The sequence below is a fragment of the Mixophyes fleayi genome, chromosome 8, assembly GCF_038048845.1.
Source record: "Mixophyes fleayi isolate aMixFle1 chromosome 8, aMixFle1.hap1, whole genome shotgun sequence".
Classification (NCBI taxonomy): Eukaryota; Metazoa; Chordata; class Amphibia; order Anura; family Limnodynastidae; genus Mixophyes; species Mixophyes fleayi.
This window is the reverse complement of record NC_134409.1, coordinates 14,973,000-14,996,180: the sequence shown is the minus strand read 5'-3', so window position 1 is coordinate 14,996,180 and position 23,181 is coordinate 14,973,000. Positions and strand designations below refer to the sequence as shown.

The 23,181-nt window shown below is 38.6% G+C and overlaps 1 protein-coding gene and 1 long non-coding RNA gene across 2 annotated transcripts in view; both read left to right on the top strand.

Annotated features, from left to right (window-relative positions):
- The window catches only part of LOC142100007 (uncharacterized), a 656,382-nt gene that overhangs the window by 544,453 nt on the left and 88,748 nt on the right, over positions 1–23,181 (top strand). The window lies entirely within an intron of this gene.
- Positions 1–23,181, top strand: part of LOC142098771 (vitellogenin-1-like) — a 97,018-nt gene that overhangs the window by 44,989 nt on the left and 28,848 nt on the right. The window contains exons 13-22 of the mRNA XM_075181539.1: positions 680–777; positions 1,162–1,286; positions 1,370–1,477; positions 6,497–6,616; positions 7,242–7,425; positions 9,641–9,734; positions 11,570–11,755; positions 14,987–15,134; positions 17,688–17,907; positions 19,744–19,937. Coding sequence (XP_075037640.1) covers positions 680–777; positions 1,162–1,286; positions 1,370–1,477; positions 6,497–6,616; positions 7,242–7,425; positions 9,641–9,734; positions 11,570–11,755; positions 14,987–15,134; positions 17,688–17,907; positions 19,744–19,937 — 1,477 coding nt within the window. The remainder of the gene's footprint in view (positions 1–679; positions 778–1,161; positions 1,287–1,369; positions 1,478–6,496; positions 6,617–7,241; positions 7,426–9,640; positions 9,735–11,569; positions 11,756–14,986; positions 15,135–17,687; positions 17,908–19,743; positions 19,938–23,181) is intronic.

Here is a 23,181-nt window from a genome sequence, read left to right as displayed (position 1 = left end):
ATCGTTGATAAGTCATAAGGAGGCCCAGATCACTACTCCCTCTAATAAGGCTAACGTCTGTCACTAAAAGGTGCAAATATTATACCATCCTATAGAACTAGTAGATCGTACTGTCCATCACTTAAAAAAGGTCTGTACTCGATTGAACTTGCAGTAAGTAGTTTCATCAGATAATACTGAAAGAGTTAACATGGTTTGTTCAGAAAAAAATTGTGCAGGGTTCAGTCCTACAGTTTTGCAAGTCACAATAGACTTTAGTTTTATTGACAAGTTTCAATGACATGCAAGAACTGCAACTATGATTTGTAACAGTTATGTCCACTTTCACAGGACATATATATCTTCCTTTGTTCTTTGTAATATTTGCTGATGTTGGACTTTGTGATTCACACTTGCACAGTTCTAAAATGTCTACGTGGCTAAAACATTATATATAGATGATGATTTGTTTTGGTAAACTCAGAGTATATACTACACTTCACCTGTGCGTGCATTTATTGTCTCTGTATCTGATCACTGACCACTTAAGAAATATCCCTATCAATATTTAAAAGAGAGGCTCAGCACAGAAATAAATATTACCTTTGAGAGGTTTGGAACCAATCCTAGGACCATATCTCTGCATTTGCTTTTGTGTAATTTTTGGTTTACTACAGCTTACACCTCTGTTTGTTACTAGGGCTGCTATCTGCAACATGGCAGTTACCATTCTGAAGTCTAAATATGAAGCAACAAGAAACGCATTTCGCTGTGGATTCCACTATGACACATTTATAGGTACAGGAACAATCATGCGTATAAAATCCCAAGAGCAGGAATATTCCATCGGCTACTTTTAACTTTATATGGCTAAAACACTTTAATTTGCAAATTCATATTATTTGTAAATAAGTACTACATCATGTTGGAAATACAGTACTTATGAATGCTTGTAAAGATACCTTGGAACATATGTTCCCATAGTTATATTTTTTAAAATAATCTTCATTGATTATACTATTTTAATGAAATCAGACCGTTTATTGACCTATTTGCAGAAACCCTTTAAATATGTTATTCTATCCAGACTTTAAATTTTTAATTAGTAAATGAGAATCAAACTGCCTTTTACTTATTTATCTTTATCGATATTTGTAGCACTAAACTTTGCGTTTTCCTCAGATTCCCTCATGTCAGGGTTTGAAAGCAGATTTGACGTGTTACACAACGCAGCTAATATTCTTCCTGTAGCTATTCTCAGCAAGCTCAAAATTCACTTCTTGGGGGCCTTCACTGATCTCTTTGAGGTAAGAAATTTCTTTGTCCCTATACCAAATGCACAAACACATTACTTGGCAATTCAGTGTTTGCATTTCATTGTGACATATAGATTGGCTATCACGCTGAAGGACTTCAGGAATTATTAATGAACAGGCATTTGTTCTCCTCTGAAAGCGGCTGGCAAAATATAAAGAAAATTATGGATATGATGAAAAAGGTAGGAACTTTTTCACAGGCTGAAATAATATCGTTGTATTAAACCTGGGCTTTAACTCATGAAGTGGCCGACATTCACACTAAACAACATCACTCCATGCCTATAAATTAGACAAATCCCATAAAATCTTCTACAAGGACTTATAAACAAAAGAATAGGGGACAAGAATAAGTGGAAAACGTTACATTTTCAACAGACAAATTAATGATTACTCATTTTAAATGGATATTAATGACCAAGTAAAGGCATTTATTTGGCATTAAAAAAAATATCAAATGTTTTGCATTTCTGAGTTGAATAATATACAGGAAGTGATTGATATACATCACTAATTCCACCAATATCGTTGTCCCTTCTGCAGCAGGTTGCCATGTTTTCGGGGAGGGATGGGGCTTTGGCAGGGACGCCTTGGTCTGTCTGTGTATTCATCATCATCAGTTATTTATATAGCGCCACTAATTTTGCAGCGCTGTACAGAGAACTCATTCACTTCAGTCCCTGCCCCATTGGAGCTTACAGTCTACATTCCCTAACATAGACACACACGTGTACACACACAGACTAGGGTCAATTTAATAGCAGTCAATTAACCTACCAGTATATTTTTGGAGTGTGGGAGGAAACCGGAGCACCCGGAGGAAACCCATGCAAACACAGGGAGAACGTCATGGTCGGGAATCGAACCCATGACCCCAGTGCTGGGAGGCAAAAGTGCTAACCACTAGGCCACTGTCCTGCCTGTACTGTGGTTTGGGAGGACCCACTAACCTGCTATGGACACACCCCCAACACTGGCTCTGGAAGGGTTTACCGAAATTCCTCTTAGCGGCCCTTGGCATGGGCTGATTCTTGAATAGTGCAGTGATGTCATAGCTTGTTGAATGACAGCTTTAGACCTGTTTCAAATCCAATCAGGGCACTGCCTCTAAGATGTTTGGAGTTGATACAGCTGTAGGTATTGGAGTTTTGAGGTAATGCTTAACTCAGTGCCACAGCTTTTGTAAAAAGAGCTTATGCAGGTTGTCAGGACACTGCTGATTGGATGAGGCAGCATCTCAGCAACCTGTACAAGCTAATTGTTCAGTAACTGTTACATGGAGAACAGAGTCAATATGGCTGTCGCAGGGGGGCAAAACTCTGTAACTTCAGGGTCCCATGGAATGAGCACTATGGTTTTACACCTTGGTGGATTGATTATAGTTCAAAACTGTTAGTGTTCTGGGAGTATATTTACTAAACGGCAGTTTTGAAAAAAAGTGGAGATGTTGCCTATAGGAGCCAATCAGATTCTAGTTGTCATTTAATTAGTACATGCTTCAAAATGACAGCTAGAATCTGATTGGTTGCTATAGGCAACATCTCCATTTTTTCAAATCCACAGTTTAGTAAATATACTCCCTGGAGTTCTCTGATAACTTTACAGTAAATGAAGAGAGCAATATTCTTTTGTTACTCTATTTTTCTAAGCATGCTCAGTAAAATAGATTGTCTTATTTTGTTCTGCACAGAGATGCTAATTTCTTTTGTATATTTGTATTTATTAACATTAGCATTACATGCATTATTTCTTGCACAGTACAGGTACTGTATGTGCACGTTATGCAGCAATACAAGAGTGCCACCCAGTGGCCAAATTGGAAAAAAATATATATTTTTTGTTCTCGTAATCAAGCAATAATTTTTAAAAAGAGCCATAAGATGCATTTTTCGAAATAAGCACATTTTATTATTCTGCTTCTTTTAGTCAAACTGTATGTCGTGCCAAATTGATAAATAAATGTAGTGTAACAAGTGTCAAAGCTCTTGCTTTGAAATATGATAAAATATAAAACAATTATGAAAATAATATAGTACTGCTGCTTCACCATTCATCAGTAATACTAACAGCTGTGGCAACATTTTGCAAACATGTGCACTGTGCATGTCCACAAAAAGAGTGCGCGCATACACGCATGCAGAGTTGGGGGCATCTGACACTTGCGCTTCATTACAACTGGAGAGGAGGAGCAGGGGAGGAGTGGAGCGGTCTAACGTAGGCCATGCAAACTTGGCTGAGGCAGACCAACACAGAAATGCATTTAGGGCAGGTACACATACACTGATGGTGATGGACACCAGCTATAGCTAGCGCTTCTGATTTTCTGATTGTGCATTCACCTCTGAAGCTCAGTGGCGCACGTAGGGGGGGTTTCTGAGTCTCTAGAAACCCCCCCCCCTGCGTTAACTAAGTGGCCACTGTTCTATACAGCAGCCGCGGCGCTGTCAAAGAAGCGTCCGCGGCGGTGCTGTATTGTATACAGCACCGCCGCAGACGCTTCTTAGACAGCGCCGCGGCTGCTGTATAGGACAGCGCTGGCGAAACGGAGCAGCAGCAGCTCTCTCTGGGTTTTTTTTTTTTATTATTTTTTTTTGGGTCGGCGGGGGGAAACCCCCCCCCCGACAATCCTCTGTGCGCCGCTGAAGCTGATAGGTGCTTTCTCATTGACAGTGCCTGCTTTATAGGACCTTGTGGGCGTATTTTTAAAGAATTATTTTTGCTGTTTTCATTCTTACGCGAGAAGGAATATTACAGTCATGGCCAAAAGTTTTGAGATTGACACAAATATTATTTTTCACATAGTCTGCAGCCTCAGTTTTTATGAAGGTAATTTGCATATACTCCAGAATGTCATGAAGAGTGATCGGATGAATTGCAATTTAATTTTTAAAGTCCCTCTTTGCCATGACAATGAACTTTATCTCAAAAACATTTCCACTGCATTTCAGCCCTACCACAAAAGGACCAGCTGACATGAGGTCAGTGATTCTCTCGTTAACACAGGTGAGAGTATTGACAAGGACAAGGCTGGAAATCACTCTGTCATGCTGATTGAGTTAGAATAACAGACTGGAAGCTTTAAAAGAAGGGTGGTGCTTGAAATCATTGTTCTTCCTTTGTTAACAATGGTTACCTGCAATGAAACATGTGCATGTCATCATTGCTTTGCACAAAAAGGGCTTCACAAACAAGGACATTGATGCTAGAAGGATTGCACCTAAATAAACCATTTATCGGATCATCAAGAACTTCAAGGAGAGCGGTTCAATAGTTGTGAAGAAGGCTTCAGGGCACCCAAAAACGTCCAGCAAGCGCCACAACCGTGTCCTAAAGTTTATTCAGCTGCGGGATCGGGGCACCACAGTGCAGAGCTTGCTCAGGAATGGCAGCAGGCAGGTGTGAGTGCTGAGAACTGGGGTAAAGTCATTTTCTTTGATGATTCCCCTTTCAGATTGTTTGGGGTATATGGAAAAACACTTGTCTGGAGAAGGAGAGGTGAGCGCTGCCATTAGTCCTGTGTCATGCCAACAGTAAAGCATCCTGAGATCATTCATGTGAGCTTCTCAGCCAAGGGAGTGGGCTCACTCTCAATTTTGCCTAAGAACACAGATATGAATAAAGAATGATACCAAAACATCCTCCAAGAGCAACTATCCACAGTTTGGTGATGAACAATGCCTTTTCCAGCATGATGGAGCACCTTGCCATAAGGCAAAAGTGATAACTAAGTGGCCCAGGGATCAAAAGATCGAAATTTTGGGTCCATGGCCAGGAAACCTCCCAGACCTTTATCCCATTGAGAACTTGTGGTCAATCCTCAAGAGGTGGGTGGACAAACAAAAACACACAAATTCTTGCAAACTCCAAGCATTGATTAGGCAAGAATGGGCGGCCATCAGTCAGTATGTGGCCCAGAAGTTGATTGACAGTATTTCAGGGCGACTTGCAAAGGTCTTCAAAAAGAAAGGTCAACACTGCAAATATTGACTCTTTGCATAAACTTAATGTAATTGTCAATAAAAGCCTTTGACACTTATGAAATGCTTGTAATTTTATTTCAGTATACCATAGCAACATCTAACAAAAAGGTCTAAAAACATTAAAGCAGCAAACTTTGTGAAAAATAATACTTGTGTCATTCTCAAAACGTTTGGCCATGACTGTACATGTGCTGTACTATTTCGAGCCTAATAGCAAACGGAAGTCTAACAAACTGTTCAGGGACAATTCAAGTGCCATCAATGTGGTGCACGGACCTCACACAGTGCACATTGGCAGCAATTACGGTAGAATTCTTCACTCATCTCAAAAATGAGCGCAGGTTTCTGTCAAACCTCCGCCGCGAAGTGTCTCACAGATGTTCCGGAGACACCTCGCGGCTAATTGAATCCCCTATGACCCAGCTGTGTGTATACGTATGTGGGTGTATGTATGCCTGACGTAAACCTGTCACATACGCTACAGGTGTAGAGCTGGATGCCCCTTGAGATGCTTCCAACTGAGCATATGGGCGTAAATACGCTATTTTTATAGGTGACTTTATAAAGTGTAAATTACAGCCAAAATGCGCCTAACTCAGCATCAGGTGCAAAAGTGTCACAATGTAAACCATCCAGTACAATATCATAGTTTTTACAATCAAAATAATATATCATGCCTTCATTACAGTTAATGTTACAGAGTATGTGCTTCTCATCTTAGTATCTCCTGCTTAGTTTGTTTTTGTTTCATATTTTCTGCTGGTTTGGAAGAAGTTTTCTTCAGCGACAAAATACTTGATTGGTTACTAATAGTTATATATAGTACAAGTGTGCTATGTTATTACATATTACAGTCAGATCCACTAGTGCTGAAAACTCACAAAGAGTTGTGCAGCCACCCCATGGGGTATATTTACTAAACTGCAAGTTTAAAAAAGTGGAGATGTTGCCTACAGCAACCAATCAGATTCTAGTTATCATTTATTTAGTACATTCTACAAAATGACAGCTAGAATCTGATTGGTTGCTATAAGCAACATCTCCACTTTTTCAAACCCGTAGTTTAGTAAATATACCCCCATGCATTGATGGTACATAGCAACAAAAATGCATTTAATAACCAAAGGGAAATTTGATGGCACAACACAGAAAGAACACAAGTATTGCATGGATTTCATATTTTTATTAAATTTAGTTCTATTTTATCTTTATTATATATAGCTGCATGCTTGGAGACCATTATCTTCTAAAGAGCCTGCTGCGTCAGCCTACCTTAAGATGTTTGGACAAGAGATTTTCTACCATGAGTTAAACAGAGGCTCCCTAGAAAACATTCTTAAGGTAATCTCTATATGGTTTGACTTTTAGTTGATTGTAAGATAAATACTTTGCACAGACTACAGGTTGGTAGATTTATACATAGGGTCAATACTGATAATATCATACCAAGCATAACTGATAAGCAATGCTTTACAATTTGAACTTTTTGTCCTTTTTGTCCGACAATATATTAGGGCTGTTGGGTCGATATAGCTATTACTTAGTGAGATGGTTGGAATAAAACGTATTAACGTTATAGTTATTTTACGTTTGTGCTTCATATATGAACATCTTTTGAATTAATTGTCCATAGATTATGTGAAAACAGGAGATAAATTCATGTATTGCTATTACAGAGCTGATGAACAGATAAAACGTTTTTTTAGGTAGCGTACAATTGTTTCATAGAAGGTTCACTAAAGCAAGTCTAATCAACACACTGCTTTTGGAAATGATAGTTCTTGCCCTTTATCCTTAAAACCAAGAATTTACACCTCTCATCTCATGTTATACAAATTATTATTTCCCTACCTGAGTTCTATCCTGATTGACTGTATCTCCCCTGTGTAAGTAATCAGCAGCAATTTGCATGCCCAACTTGTTTCTCAGTTATTAATGCATACCAGTTTATGTTATTTTTGTGTAGTTTCTTCCCAATGGCAAGCATGCAACATTGCAAGCAGCTGTGAATGAACTTCAGCAAGGTGTGGATATACATTGGTCTAAGCCATTGCTGTCAAGTGAAAATCGCCTGGTTGTACCAACCTGCGTGGGTCTGCCATTAGAAACCAGCCTGTATTACTCATCTGTTACAAGGATGCAATTACAAGGTACACATTGAGACCAACAGTTAAATGTGTGAAGTTGCTTTAAAGGGCATTAAAGTCAAGCAATGGATTTAACTCTTAATAATAGAGAGAAAATGAAATGTACGATGGTCACTGCTTGATGATAAGTGGGAGGTATAGTGGGAATCTGTGTGAAAGTGTGGAGCAGTCTGCAGCTGATGTACATCAGTTGCTGATTAGAGCTAAATAGTTTCCATAATGATGGAACTTTCTCTTTCTGACTTGGCATTTAAAAAAATTGTATAAACTGAGGCTAGGTACACACTGAAGAATTTTCCGACCGATGTGTTATCTCAAACGATTGTACCTATGACTGAAGGTCCGATCGGTCTGGCGATTCATGCATACACACTGACACGATTTACCTTCAGACCTGTGCTCTTCATCTGGTCCTTCATCTGGTCCTCTAGTCTTCAGAGAATGACAGAACAATATTCATTCATTCATTCATTCTTGTTTAATTGTCACACCGATTAAAACCGCCCTGTTATAGCTATACACATGTCCTAACGAATTTCGTTAGCTTCTGTGACTCTGAAACTAAACATTCTGTCTCAGAACGAACAAATGAATTATTACTTCTACAGCACTCTGCACATTTATTCACCGGGACATTCATCGCTAGCATCGGCTGAAAAGTTCCCGACTCTGTAAACTCTATAGAGATCGTCAGCATGAGTGCAAAATACTAAACAGTACGAACAAATAAATGAAACGATGATCGACACTTTGGGACAACTTTAGATCATTGTGTCACTATACACACTGACACGATATCTGAACAAACGGTCGGATGTCGGCTGATTGGAGGTTTTTCGTATAATCATCGGGCCAGTATGTACCTAGCCTAAAGCTACTATGCCCCAATCAACAGAGTAATGTGATAAGTGAATGTCATAAACAAAGGCATGATATTTCAGAATGTCTACTGTAGGTGATGGCTTTAGTTGCACTTTAATGGGATAATGTTATAAATATATACATCATAAGCAAAATAATCAATTTATGCTACATCTCCCAACACACTACTGTTCTTGGTGCTGTGTGGTATATTGCTGAAGCATAAAGGGATGGCCTTAAGCCATCGCTCATAAAGTACTCGTGGGCTCCCTACTCTGGGATACTTACCAAATATTCCCAGCAGTCTAATTTTTGTGGGACAGTCTGAGGCACAGTCCAACGACCACCTACAAAATGGGGATAAAATTGATGTGCAGATGGTCTGTTCTAAGAAAAAAAAATTCTCAAATTTTGGGAGGTATACCGACACTACCTGAAATGAAAACAGTCTTGCAAATATTAATGAATGTATAAAAAAATGTAACATGATATATTTCTTGTATCTGGGACTAACCTTGTGTGCTAATAAGTCTGCCTGCTGAATCCACCATTTAATAGCAAAGCCACAGTCCCTCCTCCCAATAATCACTTTCTCTCCCATTAAGAAGGCTTAAATATTGTGTTCTCAGAATACAATATCTTGGGGCTTGGCCTTGTGGCAAGTTATATGTATACATACCTCACAACACTGAGACATTGAGACAGGGGCGGCCCTAGAATTTATTTTTAGGGGGGGCGATTTAGCATAATCACGACCCTCCTTCATTCTGATGATAGGCGCTGGGGCTGATAGGGGGTGGTGATTGCCCCGATCGTGTTCCCCCTGGATCAGCCACTGCATTGAGAATCGGGACACAGTTTGTCATCTCATATTTGCCCAAACCCCATCCATATACCCCTTAAACCGTCCAGTGAGAGTCCATTTCCACAGAAGTCCTTTTGAGGTCCACGATTCGGCAGAGTCCCGTCAAAATTGTGACAGTTGGAAGGTATGTGTATGACATTTTTGGGGTGGAGACTGACATCATTGGGGGTGTGGACACATCTGGGAATGAGTAATATATGGCAGGGAGTAGGCAAAGTGGTAGCAGACACTAATCCCTAAGTAACGCATTGCATGTATAGAAAGCATGTCTTCCAAATGTCTCAAGATAGGTTGGACAGTCCTGATTGGAGGGGACTGTCGCACTGTTCTGACAGATAAAAATTTTGTCCGGACTACCGTGACTATTGGGAGCATGTTTAGCTCACAGCTCACCTGCCATTGGTAATGTGCATATACCTGCACTAGTACAAAACAATAATTTAACCAAATGTACAAAGTATATATTTTTGCTTTTTTTTTTTTACCTGACAGCTCAATCACATATCACCCCTGATCCACAAGAGGATGTAAGAATTCACCAGTTACTTGAATCTAACATAAATCTGAAATCCAAGCTTTCTCTAAGGTGACTATAGTATTGCCATAGAACGTATTTACAATGCTGAGAATGTAAAAGCAATTACTGAGCTTTGTCATGAGTCAAAATCAAAACCTTTTCCATTGAGAGGTTCACTGATGGGTGATTTTATTTTAGCAAAATAAGAAACCTGACATTTGTTACACAAAATCATTTGTTTTATACCATCTGTTTCAATGTCTATAGAAAGATTTCTGAAACTAAATATAACTAAATATAGTTGATAGGAAGCTGGGATGAAATAAAAGATTTCAGAATGCATATTGGAGGACAGGATTTGTGTTACTCACCTGAGCCTTCATGACGTGTGTGTGTGTGTGTGTGTGTGTGTGTGTGTGTGTGTGTGTGTGTGTGTGTGACAAAGGGTTGATCAAAAACAACCACCTGGTCTGTTTAAAAACTATTACAAATCTCCCTGTCTATCCCACAGACCAACTTTGCTTTACCAATTTTTCCATCACTAAGGTTTTTTGTGAGGAAACCTAAGGATCTGCCTTTAAACTAATCTATCACAATTTACTTTCATCAGAGTTATCATAAACCCAATAATCTCCCCTGACCCAGAGTTATCATAAACCAAAGGATCTTCTCTGCTTCAAAAATGTAAAAAGGAATAAACAAAAGAAAATGTAAACTCACGAATGATCAATTTTCTGTTTGCCAGGAAGGCATGAATACTAGGCATGAACATATCTTAGATTTACAAGACATTTAAACATACTCTAGGTACCCACAGCCCCCCCCCTTCCACTGTGATGTCAGACCTAGCGAGTCTGTCAAAATGCAAATTAGGCCTCTTTTCAAACTCATTTCAAGTCAAGGTTTATTTACACTGGCCCAACTTCTTACCAGAATGTCCTATAAGATGATAATACAACCACACAAAAAGTCATACATTTCCCTTAATTTACATACCATTTTGCTGTGTCCTTACCTTCATTCACACGTATCCTAAATGCTCTGTCCCCCAGTTGAGATGTACTGAGATATCACAGAATCACCAAGAATGTGAAGGCTCTGTTTGTTGGATATCACTGATGATATTGATGTAACTTCAAAGAGAAATTTAGTTTTTATGACCCATGCCATAAATTTGTATTGGTCACTCATCCGTAACTATGTGTCTGGAACTCTCGATTTACAAACACCTCAATGGTAGAGCAGATCAGTTTAGAAATATTCAAAGACATACCTTAATTTAGTCTCCCTCCTTTCAGGTTTTTAACCCGTGGCTGGACAAAGAGTTCATCTAAGCCACACCAAGTTAATACAATGAATTAACAAAAACATATTTGCAGTTTCATATGAATAGTCATTAGCTTGCATATGACAATAGGTCATATTTCTTAGCCAGTAAACAGATGATTACAGAGAGCAATAGTTTGTACTCAACATAGCAAATATAAATTCAGTCAAACTTCTCATAGAAAAACTTTTCTGTATACATTTGTAACTGTTATTAGTAGTTGTTTTACGTAGGACAATGTTGCTTACTTGGTTTGTATGTGCACTCCTTAATCTGTTACTAAATGCATTGAATTTTCTATTTTTACTTTTTTCTTTTTTAAAACAAAATCTATATATCATTTAGGCAGAAATGTTTATTTTCGTTGAAGGTAAAAACCCACTTGATGTCCGTTTTAAGTCCCTGTGTGTTATCTACTTGCGCTTCTAAAAAAAACTTGGTACAAAACAACAACACACATAAAATATATGAATCTTTGAATGTTAGATAATGTTACAAAATATCAATATTAAAAAGTAAATAGAGCATTATTCTACCAGAATGATGTTACCATTATTTCTCCCCCCTTGTAATTTAGCATTAATAAGGATATTATATTCATGATGGGAGTGAATACAAACCTCATACAGGCTGGAATAGAGCTCCGAACACAAATCAACATGATTTTACCTGTAGATATGGATACATCGGTTAATGTTGGACAGAAATATTTCAAGATGGATTATGTTCCAAATCATCAAGAAAATGAAGTTATGTCTATAAGGTAATATTTTACATAATAAATACATACATTAGCTATAGTAAAACAAATTAATTGATTTTATCAGCTTTCAAACATGCATACATACATAGTGGCGGATTCAATTCAGCACAAGGTCTCTTATGAGCCTTACGTGATGTGTGTGATGTCCTATAGAACCTCATGTTGAATTGAATATGCCCCATAGATTGCAATTTATAATAGATATTGTGGTTTATTTTGTTTCCATTGGGGTGCAGTGGAATGGGTTTGTCGTAAAGATAAAAAAAACCATGCCATATACAACTCCAAATTTTAAATTTTTTAGTAGACCCAGTGTTAGAAAGACAATTATTTAGCGATAATTCAAAGCACATGTAAACCAAAGATTATTCATTCAGAAAATGTTTTGCTTTTTATGTAAGTTTGTGTTTATTAGATATATCGGTCTACTATATAGATATTGTATGTAGAGCAGTCAACCCTCATAACATGACACCCAGAAAAGATTATCTGATCTTTAGCCACCTTGTAATAATAGAAAAATCTGATTAAACAAATAACAATAAAAAATAATTTTTCAGAACTTTTCTTGGACACAAAGGAGGGATTTAATTCAGAGCAAGGTCCCATAAGTGTCCCTCACGATGTGTGGCTGCGTGCACTGTGGCTCATCTTGAGTATAGAGGTCTCACTCCTACGGGCCCTCGTGCTGAATAGAATAGCCCTCATAGAGCCAACATTTGTTGAGGCTCAGATACAGTGGCGGATCCAGGGGGGGACGATCAGGGCGATCGCCCCCCCTAGCAGGCACTTGCTGCCGACGGCTGCACAGTATGTGCAGGTCCGTCCAGCCATGACAGGCAGGGACAGTGTGCTGCCCGGCTGCTCTGACTGTGTTTAAAACACAATCAGAGCAGCCGGGCAGCACACTGTCCCTGCCTGTCACGGCTGGACGGACCTGCACATAGTGTGCAGCCGTCGGCAGCCTAAGATGTTAGAAAGGGGCGGGGCCTAAATCCCCCCCCCCCCTAAATCGCCCCGGGTACAGCATTTTTCTAGATCCGCCCCTGCTCAGATATGAAAATGCTGTTTTGTGAAGTCACACACCTATTTTTGCTCAAAGGTACATGGTTTTAAAGGTCAAGATCGTGGCCAGACAGCATTTTGTTGGGGCCCAAAAGGAGCAGAGACCGGGTCTCATCATGTACTTTCAGTTGGATGCATTTTACATGTTTCGGGAGTGCTGTACGGGAACCAAGATTTTCAGTCGTACTTCAACCCATGCAACAAAAACATTGCAATGCTCAATAGTGGAACATGCAATAGATACAGTCTCAATACCGTCATGTTTATCTTAAGACATAAATGAAGCTAGAGTGCGAAATATTCTAGGAGAAAAATGCCAAATTCTAAAATTAGTTAAAGGGTTGGCCCAAAAGTAGTAGTAGTAGGCTGGACTTTTAAGTGATATTTTTACTGTTTCCACCATGCAGAGTTTCAGGGGGCCCGCAATTGTAGACGCGTTTCACTTCTAGGGAGGCAGTTCCAAGGACTGGAGAATGGGCCTGACCATTGAAATATGTTTGTGCAAATACCAAAAAAAAAACTGCGGGCCTGGTTTTTGCAGTTTGTAAATGAGCCTTAGGGTATATCTGAATCTTCAACCTTAGTAATTGGTTGCAGCGTTTACAGTAGCTGTTATTTCAACCAATTATAAACACTCCTCTACAACATAATCATTCTTACACACCAGTTTAAAAGATAGTTTGCTCTATATAGAACTGTTTTAGCTCATTATATTTATGTCTTGTTATATAAGAACTCTACCACAGAGTCATGCCACAACATTTTATTTGATTTAAGTCATGACTTTGAATCAGCCACTCCAAACCACGATATTTATTTTGTTGCAGACACTCTGTCATAGATTTACATGTGTTTTTAGACTTGCTGTCATGCATTATTCTATTAAGCTTCTGCCCATGGAGTTTGCTGGTACAATACAGAATCTATTCTTTATTCGGGGGTTCTGCGTTGTTAAGTCATGAGGCTCCAATGCAGATTTACATTGTATGACAAGTACACCACCATCTTAAGGGGATAAGTTATTTTGCATTAATGCATAGTGTCATTTTCTCCAAAATCTTTGGCTTATCTGACCAACAGCCCTCCAGATCATCTACGTGTCTTTGGCAAAAGTGAAAAGCTTCTTTTTTTTATAGAACAGTGGTTTCCTACTTGTTATCCTCATCACCTTTACTCAGTTTTTTTTCTGCACAGTATGTTGGACTCATGAGCCCTATGATCCCTGATACTGTACAATAAAAGAGAGGGTTTTAACTTACTAGCCATTAAACTCAGGTTTCATTGCACTTGAAAATCATAATGCTTTTTTTTTTTTGCTAGTTTGCACTGTCTTGAATGAAATGCATAACATGTGTAGGAATAACAGAGGAAGTCCAGCATGGTAAAGCATTTTGAAAACTAGACAGTATAAAGCATCAAATCAGTACCCCTGAGTTTATTGAAGCCAGGATGCGGGCGATCTGGTTGTCATAATCCTAACCCCCATCTATGGACTTCATACCACTTTCTGTAGTATAGGATGTTATTTTCTGGTGATCACCAGACAATGACTACTAAGTGGCCACATCTTTTGAAAGAGTGGACTACCCTTTTTCAATGAGGGTATCCATGAGCTCATTGCAGCCAGGTTGGGGGCTATCATGCACTTTTAGTGCACTCACCGTATCTCCAGGCTCTACAGATTTTTATTCTGTAGCGCAGTGACTGAGCACTGTGCATTCTGTGACGTCAACTCACACCGGTAATTAAAACAAGGCAATCTTTTAAAATTAATTTGTTTAACCAGATTTAAAGTATCATCTTTTAGGACTTTGATGGAGATCAGAGCACATTTTAGACCAAATTAGTTAATACTCTAAGTTAAGCAACCTACACCCCAGTAGTTGGGCCCTAATACAAAACCCCCAAAATATAATACACTTTTTTTATCTAAGTTATTTTTCTGTTTGAGTAAACTTTGTGGCAGACAAAGACAGAATCAATCACCCATATATTAATTATAATACTAGTGTTTACTAATTAATACAAGGTCCAAAACTTTAAAATAAATAAAGTGACCTTCAAGAAGCTGAAAATATCAGGTGGGGGAGTAGAACATATATTTTTTTCCTCTTTAGGCATTTGCAAATATTATATGAGATAAGCAATGTAATGTTTTATGTTCAGGTCAAAGGCATTCGCTATAACAAGAAATGTGGAGGATTCAGCTGCAGCTAAAATTACTCCAGTGATACCAGTTGGAACAGGACCAAATGTACTGAAACAGACCTTTAATCCAAGAGGCTTGTCAGTGGGGGACACATCGAGGACCGAGGTAAAGAGAATTCACTATCAGCCCAGAAACACACTCTTCACCGTTGGGATTTGCACTGTCTCATATAAAAATATAGATTCCTGCTTTTTCCACCTCGCCTGCAGTTAATCATATGCATATGTCTTAGACCAAGATCAGGGAGACTAGTGCTGTATTTTTTTTAAAATCAAATGAAAAGCAAAGTAAACATTTTTACTTTGTGATTCAACATCTCAAGGTGATTTAAAACATGCCAGCGCTAAAGACTAACTACCTTGCTTGCAGTGATGAAATACAGCACTAAGCAATAGCTCGAGATATGGGACAGTCACACTGTCCCTGGGGGATTGCTTTACAAAATAATTTTTATAGTCCCACATAATCTGATTATAACGGGCTGAACAGAAATCACTACCTGCTGCAGACTCAAAATCCTGCTGTCTGGTTTTGTGTCAATAAATGTTTAGACTACAGCTGTTTAAAGTCTTAAGCTCTTTAAAATTTTAATTTCAAACAAAGTGATATGTATCACTACCGGTATTAAGATTTGGTAAGCAACACTGAGAAATAGAGAAATGTTAATTGGGCACACATTACATGATTATCCTGACCTCTCTACATGACATGATTATCCCACAACAATGCAAATTATAAAAAAAAGATATAAGGTCGATTTACTAAACCTTCCAATAAGAAAAGTGGAGGTGTTGTTCATAGCAACCAATCAGATTCTAGAGTGCACTAGATAAAGGATAGCTAGAATCTGATTGGTTGCTATGGGCAACACCTCCACTTTTACTTTTTAGAAGGTTTGAAAAATCTACCCCATTGTTTTAAAGGCATTTTATATTATCATTGTTGAACTATGCAGCTTTCAAATAGTCCAGCGTTGTGAGGCAAACTTTACTGGGTCTATATCTATGTGGGTATGAGCAGAAATACTTTAGTCTTTTTATATTATTTAGATATATTCCGCTATTTAACGGCCCCCAACATTTAATTTTAAGCCTCTGTTACGCCGCTAGATAAAGTCAAGCAGAAATGAGAATAAATCAAATATAAGGCACATCTTGGGATAATAAAGTGCATAAATAGAGTTGGATAAATTGGCTCAGTCGAATTTCAGCAAATCTTGAATTAGTTTGCAAATCGTTGTCAAAAAAACAAAAACACAATTTAACAGTTTTTAAACCTTTATTTGAATAACAGACTCCAAAATTCCCAAACTCTCATTCGCCATCTTATTAAATAAAAATAATTTCTTCTCCCCCCCCTCACATACACTAGCACTGACCGGCATTAAATGGTCAAAGCCAGGAGTCCTAGGGACTCCCCTTCACTAGCTAGCACCTGGTTTAAATCATTTAGGAGAAGATTTTTTTTTTACATTTTAATAAAGTTTTTTCAATTTTTTTTTATTTTTTTTACTTTTTGTTTTAATGAGTAGACATTTTAGGACTCCATGTCCATTATATAGGGACCACTGAAGAGGCAAAAGTTCCAATCTCATCCATTTTCCTGGCCCCCGCAGCTCTAGAGGACCTGGAATAGCCTTAGCGATGTTGTTCTTTGTGAAATAATAACTTTATATTACACTGTGCAGTTATATCAGCATACAGACAGAACACATCTTGCATGTATTATAAACATGAGAAGAAACTAGAAGATTCCATGTGCAGAGTGACAACGCATTAACACATTTAGGAACAGCGCCACCTGCAGACCCTCCAGTGTAATTACTCATGCAACATTAAGTCTGAATTTGTTGTAGTATCTCAACAAAAATATCTCGATCTGGTCTTATTATCTACTTTTAAGCTCCCTTTCCATTTTGGCCTTTTTTGCAAGGTTGGAATGTTGACCATCAATGTTGCCAATCGATCACATTTATAATCTTCAGTTTTCACCGGATCATTCTCTTCAAAGTTCCTTTTGGTGCCAAAGGTTGAGCCAATTCAGAACTATTGGAGGGGGAGGGGAGGTATGTGGCCAGCATTACATTTACCCACTAAAAATGTCATTAGTTACATAAAGACCATCTACCAAGCAATTTGGAAATTTAATGTTAACTGGTGTCGTAAATCTGCACGTTTATTACACACTATAAAGAGGAGGATAGGTAGGATTGCTGATTTAATTCATTTATTTTACGGCAATATCGTCTTTTCATCTTATTGCAAATTATATGAGGATTGGGAGCATGTTTGGTGAAATTTATTCTAGACTTTGAAAACTCAGAGAGCAGTAGGTGGTGATTTAATACAGGGTTTGGACAGTATGTAGCTCTAGCAAAGATTTGCTTCAAAGTTTTTAGAACATATTTTCAATCAATCTCCATGAAGAAAACCATCAGTTTTCTCCAGAGCATAATAATAGACTTGTGAGGACTGAGAGGCTGAAAAGCACTTAGCAAAAACTCATAGTTCATGAACACAAAAACACAAAGAATCAGCGGGGAATCCTAGGTGTATTTTAAGAAGTATTTCATTTAGAAGTGCGGTATGTCGTTCAAAACATATTTAGTGGCGTTTTGATGCCTTCAAATAATGACGTCTGTATTCCATCCTTTCACAGGGGAAGTTTTCAGCAGAAGTTCTGAACAGAGAGAGCAACTATTGGTCAGAAGAGCCGCATAGACGTTCGCAATCATCAGACTTTTCCGTGTGTAGCAGACCCAGCAGTTTTGGTTCTCAGTTGTGCTTGGAGCAGAAATGTTTGACTGCTGCTTTCGTCGGGAATTGTCCTCTTTATCACATAATTGGAGACCATTCTTTAAAACTCATTTTTAAACCAGGTAACAAATTAAAATGTTGAAATATTGACACCTTCATAGAGCTTTAATTTGCTGACATGCCTACCCTCACACAACTTTTACTAACAATTTTCACTAAATATATTGTTTTTTTCCTTTTATCTTCCTACTTTGCTTTATTACCCAGGTACGTATATTGTCAGACAGAGTTATTTATTTGTCTTGCCCTTAGTTATGACACTTAGTTTCTCCCTGTTTACATTTGTACCCAACTGTGTCCAAAGCAGAGGTCACAACATAGCTGTGTTGTATGTCAGGGCTAGACAAATAAAGCAAAGTATCTAGTAAAAATTGTATGAGGATTTGTACAATTACATTTTTAAAAAGTTTTATGATCTTTGTATAATATATTTTACAGATAGGGATGTTAAATGTGCAATGTTATCTATCAGAGCTACAGAGGAGGGCTGGCACTGGTATTGATGGGCCCCCCTCATCTCTTAGCCTCTGATGCGATTGCTGTGGTTCCAAAGCAGAATAGATTCCAGTGCAAAATATCGCATGCGTACGCCTGCGCTGTCGGCAACGGCAACAAGTTTCAATAAGAACGCTCTGGTTTCCAAAGCCAGACATGAACATTTTATACACAGTTATAAAAAAAACAGTGACATCACAAAGATACACAGTTACAGTATTAAGGTTCACATCCATAGGTTGATGGGTTATGACCTACCAACAACTCGACACCCCATTGGCTGATTCCTCTGGTCATTGTTCCTTGAGATGGGGGTCATCTTTCCATGCGTGGCCAGGTTTCCTTCCTCAGGCTCCCGCCCCTGGCCCTGTATAAAATGGTTCTTTTATGGCATCTCCGGAGTTGCTTTTTGGTGTAATGTGCGAATGCTTCATAAATACTACTGGAAACGAATGCTATTGTGAACGGAATACCAAACTCGATGTAATTAACATTTCGGAAACATTAATTACCTTCTTCACCACATTATATTTTATCTTTACTGAAATAAATAGATTAAACTTATTTTCAAGTTGTTATTTGCTAAAGATAATTGTTCGATTGCATACTAATCACATCGGAACCGATATTAGAGTACAGAAATGGCTGATTACCACTTTCATCCAATTATTAAACTTCAACAAACTTATGCAGGATTCTACAGACGTTTTTCTTCTGAAAGATGAAACTTTTCAAATCACTATTTTGCCTTTCTTAATGTCGTTTTTTGACTTCTCTATCGGAGTCCAACACTTTCTATACGTGTATGATGTTATGTGCCTTTTACAGTCTGCATGACAGTATAAAAGTCATTAAACTGATTTCTAAACTTTCCCCTTGACTATGCATACAATTTATAAGTACAGCTTTGTGTTATGAGCTATAACGTCACTACCAAAAGCAGATGTGTTAAAACATCTAGAACAGAGGGGAAAAAGTGCAACACGTTTATTGTATTAATTATAACACAATTTATTTTATTTACAAAAATAATAATTATGGACTTTGTATTATCATGCCATTTACAGCAAATTGATTTTTAGAAATGATATGTTCTATTTGTAGTATCCTTTTTTTTCAAAATGTAAGAACAATAGCAATGCATTTAATCTAATAGGCTTCTCTAACAGAATTAGTAACACATTCACTTGCTTAATAAGATGCAATTTAAATCCAAGTAATGAGTTGCAAAGTGATTATAGAAAGTTTACAGTGAGTGAGACAGTATGGCATGAGTTGCAGTCACTTAGATCCAAAATACCTAATTTTCATGAGATTTGCTTTTATGTGAAACATTCTCTTACTAAGGTGTATTGAATTTCAGGCTCTTCAATAATTAAACCAGTAAGTGCTCTTCCTTTTAGTGTACACGGAGGCCTCAGTCGAGAAAATACAAATAGAATTTCAAGCAGGGCCTCAGGCAGCTACGAAAATGGTGCGTTCAGTTAATGTACAGAGAACTGATAGTCGAGTACGAGAGAGAGAAAACTCACTAAGCCAGATAGCTCTTTCAAAACTGAAGAAAATTCTTGCTATTACCAACGAACCAGTGAAAGGGGTAAGTTTTGGGTTTTGTTTTTCTTGCTTTACAAAAGCAACTTTGTATTAACCCTGTATTGCTTTATAGACTTCATGGTTTTCCATTGTAAAATGTTTTTGTTCATTACAGATTCTGTGCCCATAGGGTAACTGACTGGTCTACCAAGTGTCCCATCACTCACATTCACATCTTTTGAAGTACATGCTGTTAGGATTTTTAACCCATTCTCTATGCGTGTTGCTGTCATCTATCGCCCCCCTGGTCCACACCAACAATTTCTTGAACACTTCTCTGCATGGCTCCCTCACTTCTTATCTACTCATATCCCCACCATCATCATGGGTGATTTCAACATCCCTATTTCTAATCCACATTCCAATTTTGCTTCCAAACTACTCTCTCTAACCTCCTCACTTGACCTCTCCCAGTGGATTGAATCTGCTACTCATCAGAATGGCCACTGTCTTGTTTTCTCTAGACTTTGCTCAGTTTCTCATTTCCTTAACACTCCTTTCCCCCTCTCGGATCATCACCTTATTAGCTACGCGCTCACCCCCAGTTCTTTACCCTCCCTAGTGTCAAACTCTTCCAAGCCTCCTCGTACCCGCAGAATTATCAACGCTATTGATTTTCAACAGTTTTCCACCTCTCTCCAACACCTTCTCTCCCCAATTTCTACATTCTCCTCCCCTGATCGGGCAGTACCCCATTTTCATCAAACCCTAGCAACTGCCCTGGATCAAGTGGCTCCAGCGACACTACATACTTCGCGTAGAATTCGTTGCCAGCCGTGGCAAACTACAGTAACACGAACTCTACAAAAACTTTCTCGTAAAGCAGAACGTCACTGGCGTAAATCTTGTGCCTCTAATGATTCCATCACATATACTGATATCTACCACTCCTACAGAAATGCTCTGGACACTGCTAAACAAGCATACTACCAATCTCTCATCTATGCTCAGGCTTCTAACCCCAAACGCTTCTTTAACACATTTAACTCTCTTCTGAATCCTCCTGCCCCAAATCCTCCAACTAACATCAGTGCACAGGATCTTGCTTTCTATTTCAAGGACAAAATTGATAAGATCAGGCTTGAAATGGTATCTCCCTTGAAAAGCAATCTGCTCAATTCCTTTGTAGCACCCTCTGACACTTTCTCTTCATTTGATCCCACAAATGAAGAGGAAGTTTCTACTCTCTTCTCATCTTCCTACTCTACCTCCTGTCCTCTTGATCCCATTCCCTCACAAATTGGTATGTCCCTGTCTCATGTGCTCAATCCCCCTCTAACTAAAATCTGCAATCTATCTCTTTCTACTGGTATTTTTCCATCACTATTCAAGCATGCAGTGATTACTCCCATTTTAAAAAAACAGAATTCTGACCCTAACTCTCTCATAAATTACCGCCCCATCTCCCAGCTCCCATGCCCCTCCAAGCTTGTCGAGAGAATTGCCTACACACGCCTCACACACTTTCTTACAGCAAACAACCTTTTGGATCCTCTTCAGTCAGGCTTTCGCTCTCAACACTCCACAGAGACTGCGCTGACCAAAGTTGTCAATGATTTGATCACAGCAAAAAATAATAACCAATACTCTCTTCTAATTCTCCTGGATCTCTCTGCTGCATTTGACACTGTTGATCACTCTCTCCTCATACAAACGCTACAATCCCTAGGTCTTGAAGGCACTGTCCTATCCTGGTTCTCATCCTACCTATCTAATCGCTCTTTCAGTGTTAATTTCTCTGGATCCACCTTTGCTCCGCTTCCTTTATCAGTTGGAGTACCACAAGGCTCAGTCCTAGGTCCTCCGCTATTCTCTATCTACACCACTTCTCTTGGAAAACTAATAAGCTCCTTTGGATTTCAGTATCATCTCTATGCGGATGATACACAAATTTATCTATCCTCTCCTGATCTTTCACCATCTGTGTTGTCTCGCGTTACTGACTGTCTTTCTGCCATTTCCTCTTGGATGTCTTCTCGCCAACTCAAACTCAATCTTTCAAAAACTGAATTAATAATATTCCCACCCAAAAACAAAAGCTTCCTGCCTGACATTTCTATTTCTGTTGATAACATAACCATAAATCCCACCCCGCAAGCTCGTTGCCTAGGTGTAATCCTTGATTCACAACTGTCGTTTATTCCCCACATCAACTCTATATCTAAATCATGTTACATACACCTAAAGAACATTTCCAGAATACGCACATATCTCACACAAGACACCGCAAAAACATTAATTCATGCACTCATCATCTCCCGCATCGACTATTGCAATTCCCTCCTTACTGGTCTTCCCAAAGTCAGACTTGAACCCCTACAATCTATTTTGCATGCAGCGGCTAGACTGATTTTTCTTACAAACCGTTATTCCTCTGCTGAGCCACTCTGTCAGTCTCTACATTGGCTGCCTGTATTTCAATGAATCCAATATAAAATTCTTCTACAAACATACAAAGCCATCAACAAAATTGCACCGACTTACATTTCCTCACTTGTCTCGAAATATCTCTCTACTCGACACCTCCGTTCTGCACAAGATCTACGTCTCTCCTCCACTCTCATCACATCCTCCCATTCTCGGTTACAGGATTTTTTCCGTGCTGCACCTACTTTGAGGAATTCCCTCCCACGCACAGTAAGACTTTCTTCTAGTGTTCAAACCTTCAAGCGTTGACTGAAAACCCACCTCTTCAGACAAGGTTATGATATTCCTCAACCATCATCTTAATTTCCCTAGATTACCCTATTACCATCTTCTACACAGCTAACGCAAGACAACAACCTTCTGACCAACACTGCCACACACACAACTCACTCAGTACTTTTACCTTTGCAGTCTGGCTGGTCCATTGTGCAATATGATGTAGCACATGTCCTTGTGTTTCAAACTCCCATTGTCCTATAGATTGTAAGCTTTCGAGCAGGGTTCTCTTACCTCTCTGTCTGTATGTATTACCCAGTATTGTCTTATAAATGTTTGTTCCCAACTGTAAAGCGCTACGGAATTTGCTGGCGCTATATAAATAAATGTTGACGATGATGATGATGATGGTCACTAGCTCACCCAGATCCTCTCTAATCTCTAACAAGATTGTATTTACTATTAGACAACCTAGTATAAAGACAGTTACATGTTGATTTTATTATATTCCTTTTCATTTCATTTTTTTTTTTTTTGCTATTTGTTCATTACCAACCCAGTAATAATAATGGAATAGGGAGTGTTGGATGAAGAGGCATTACCCT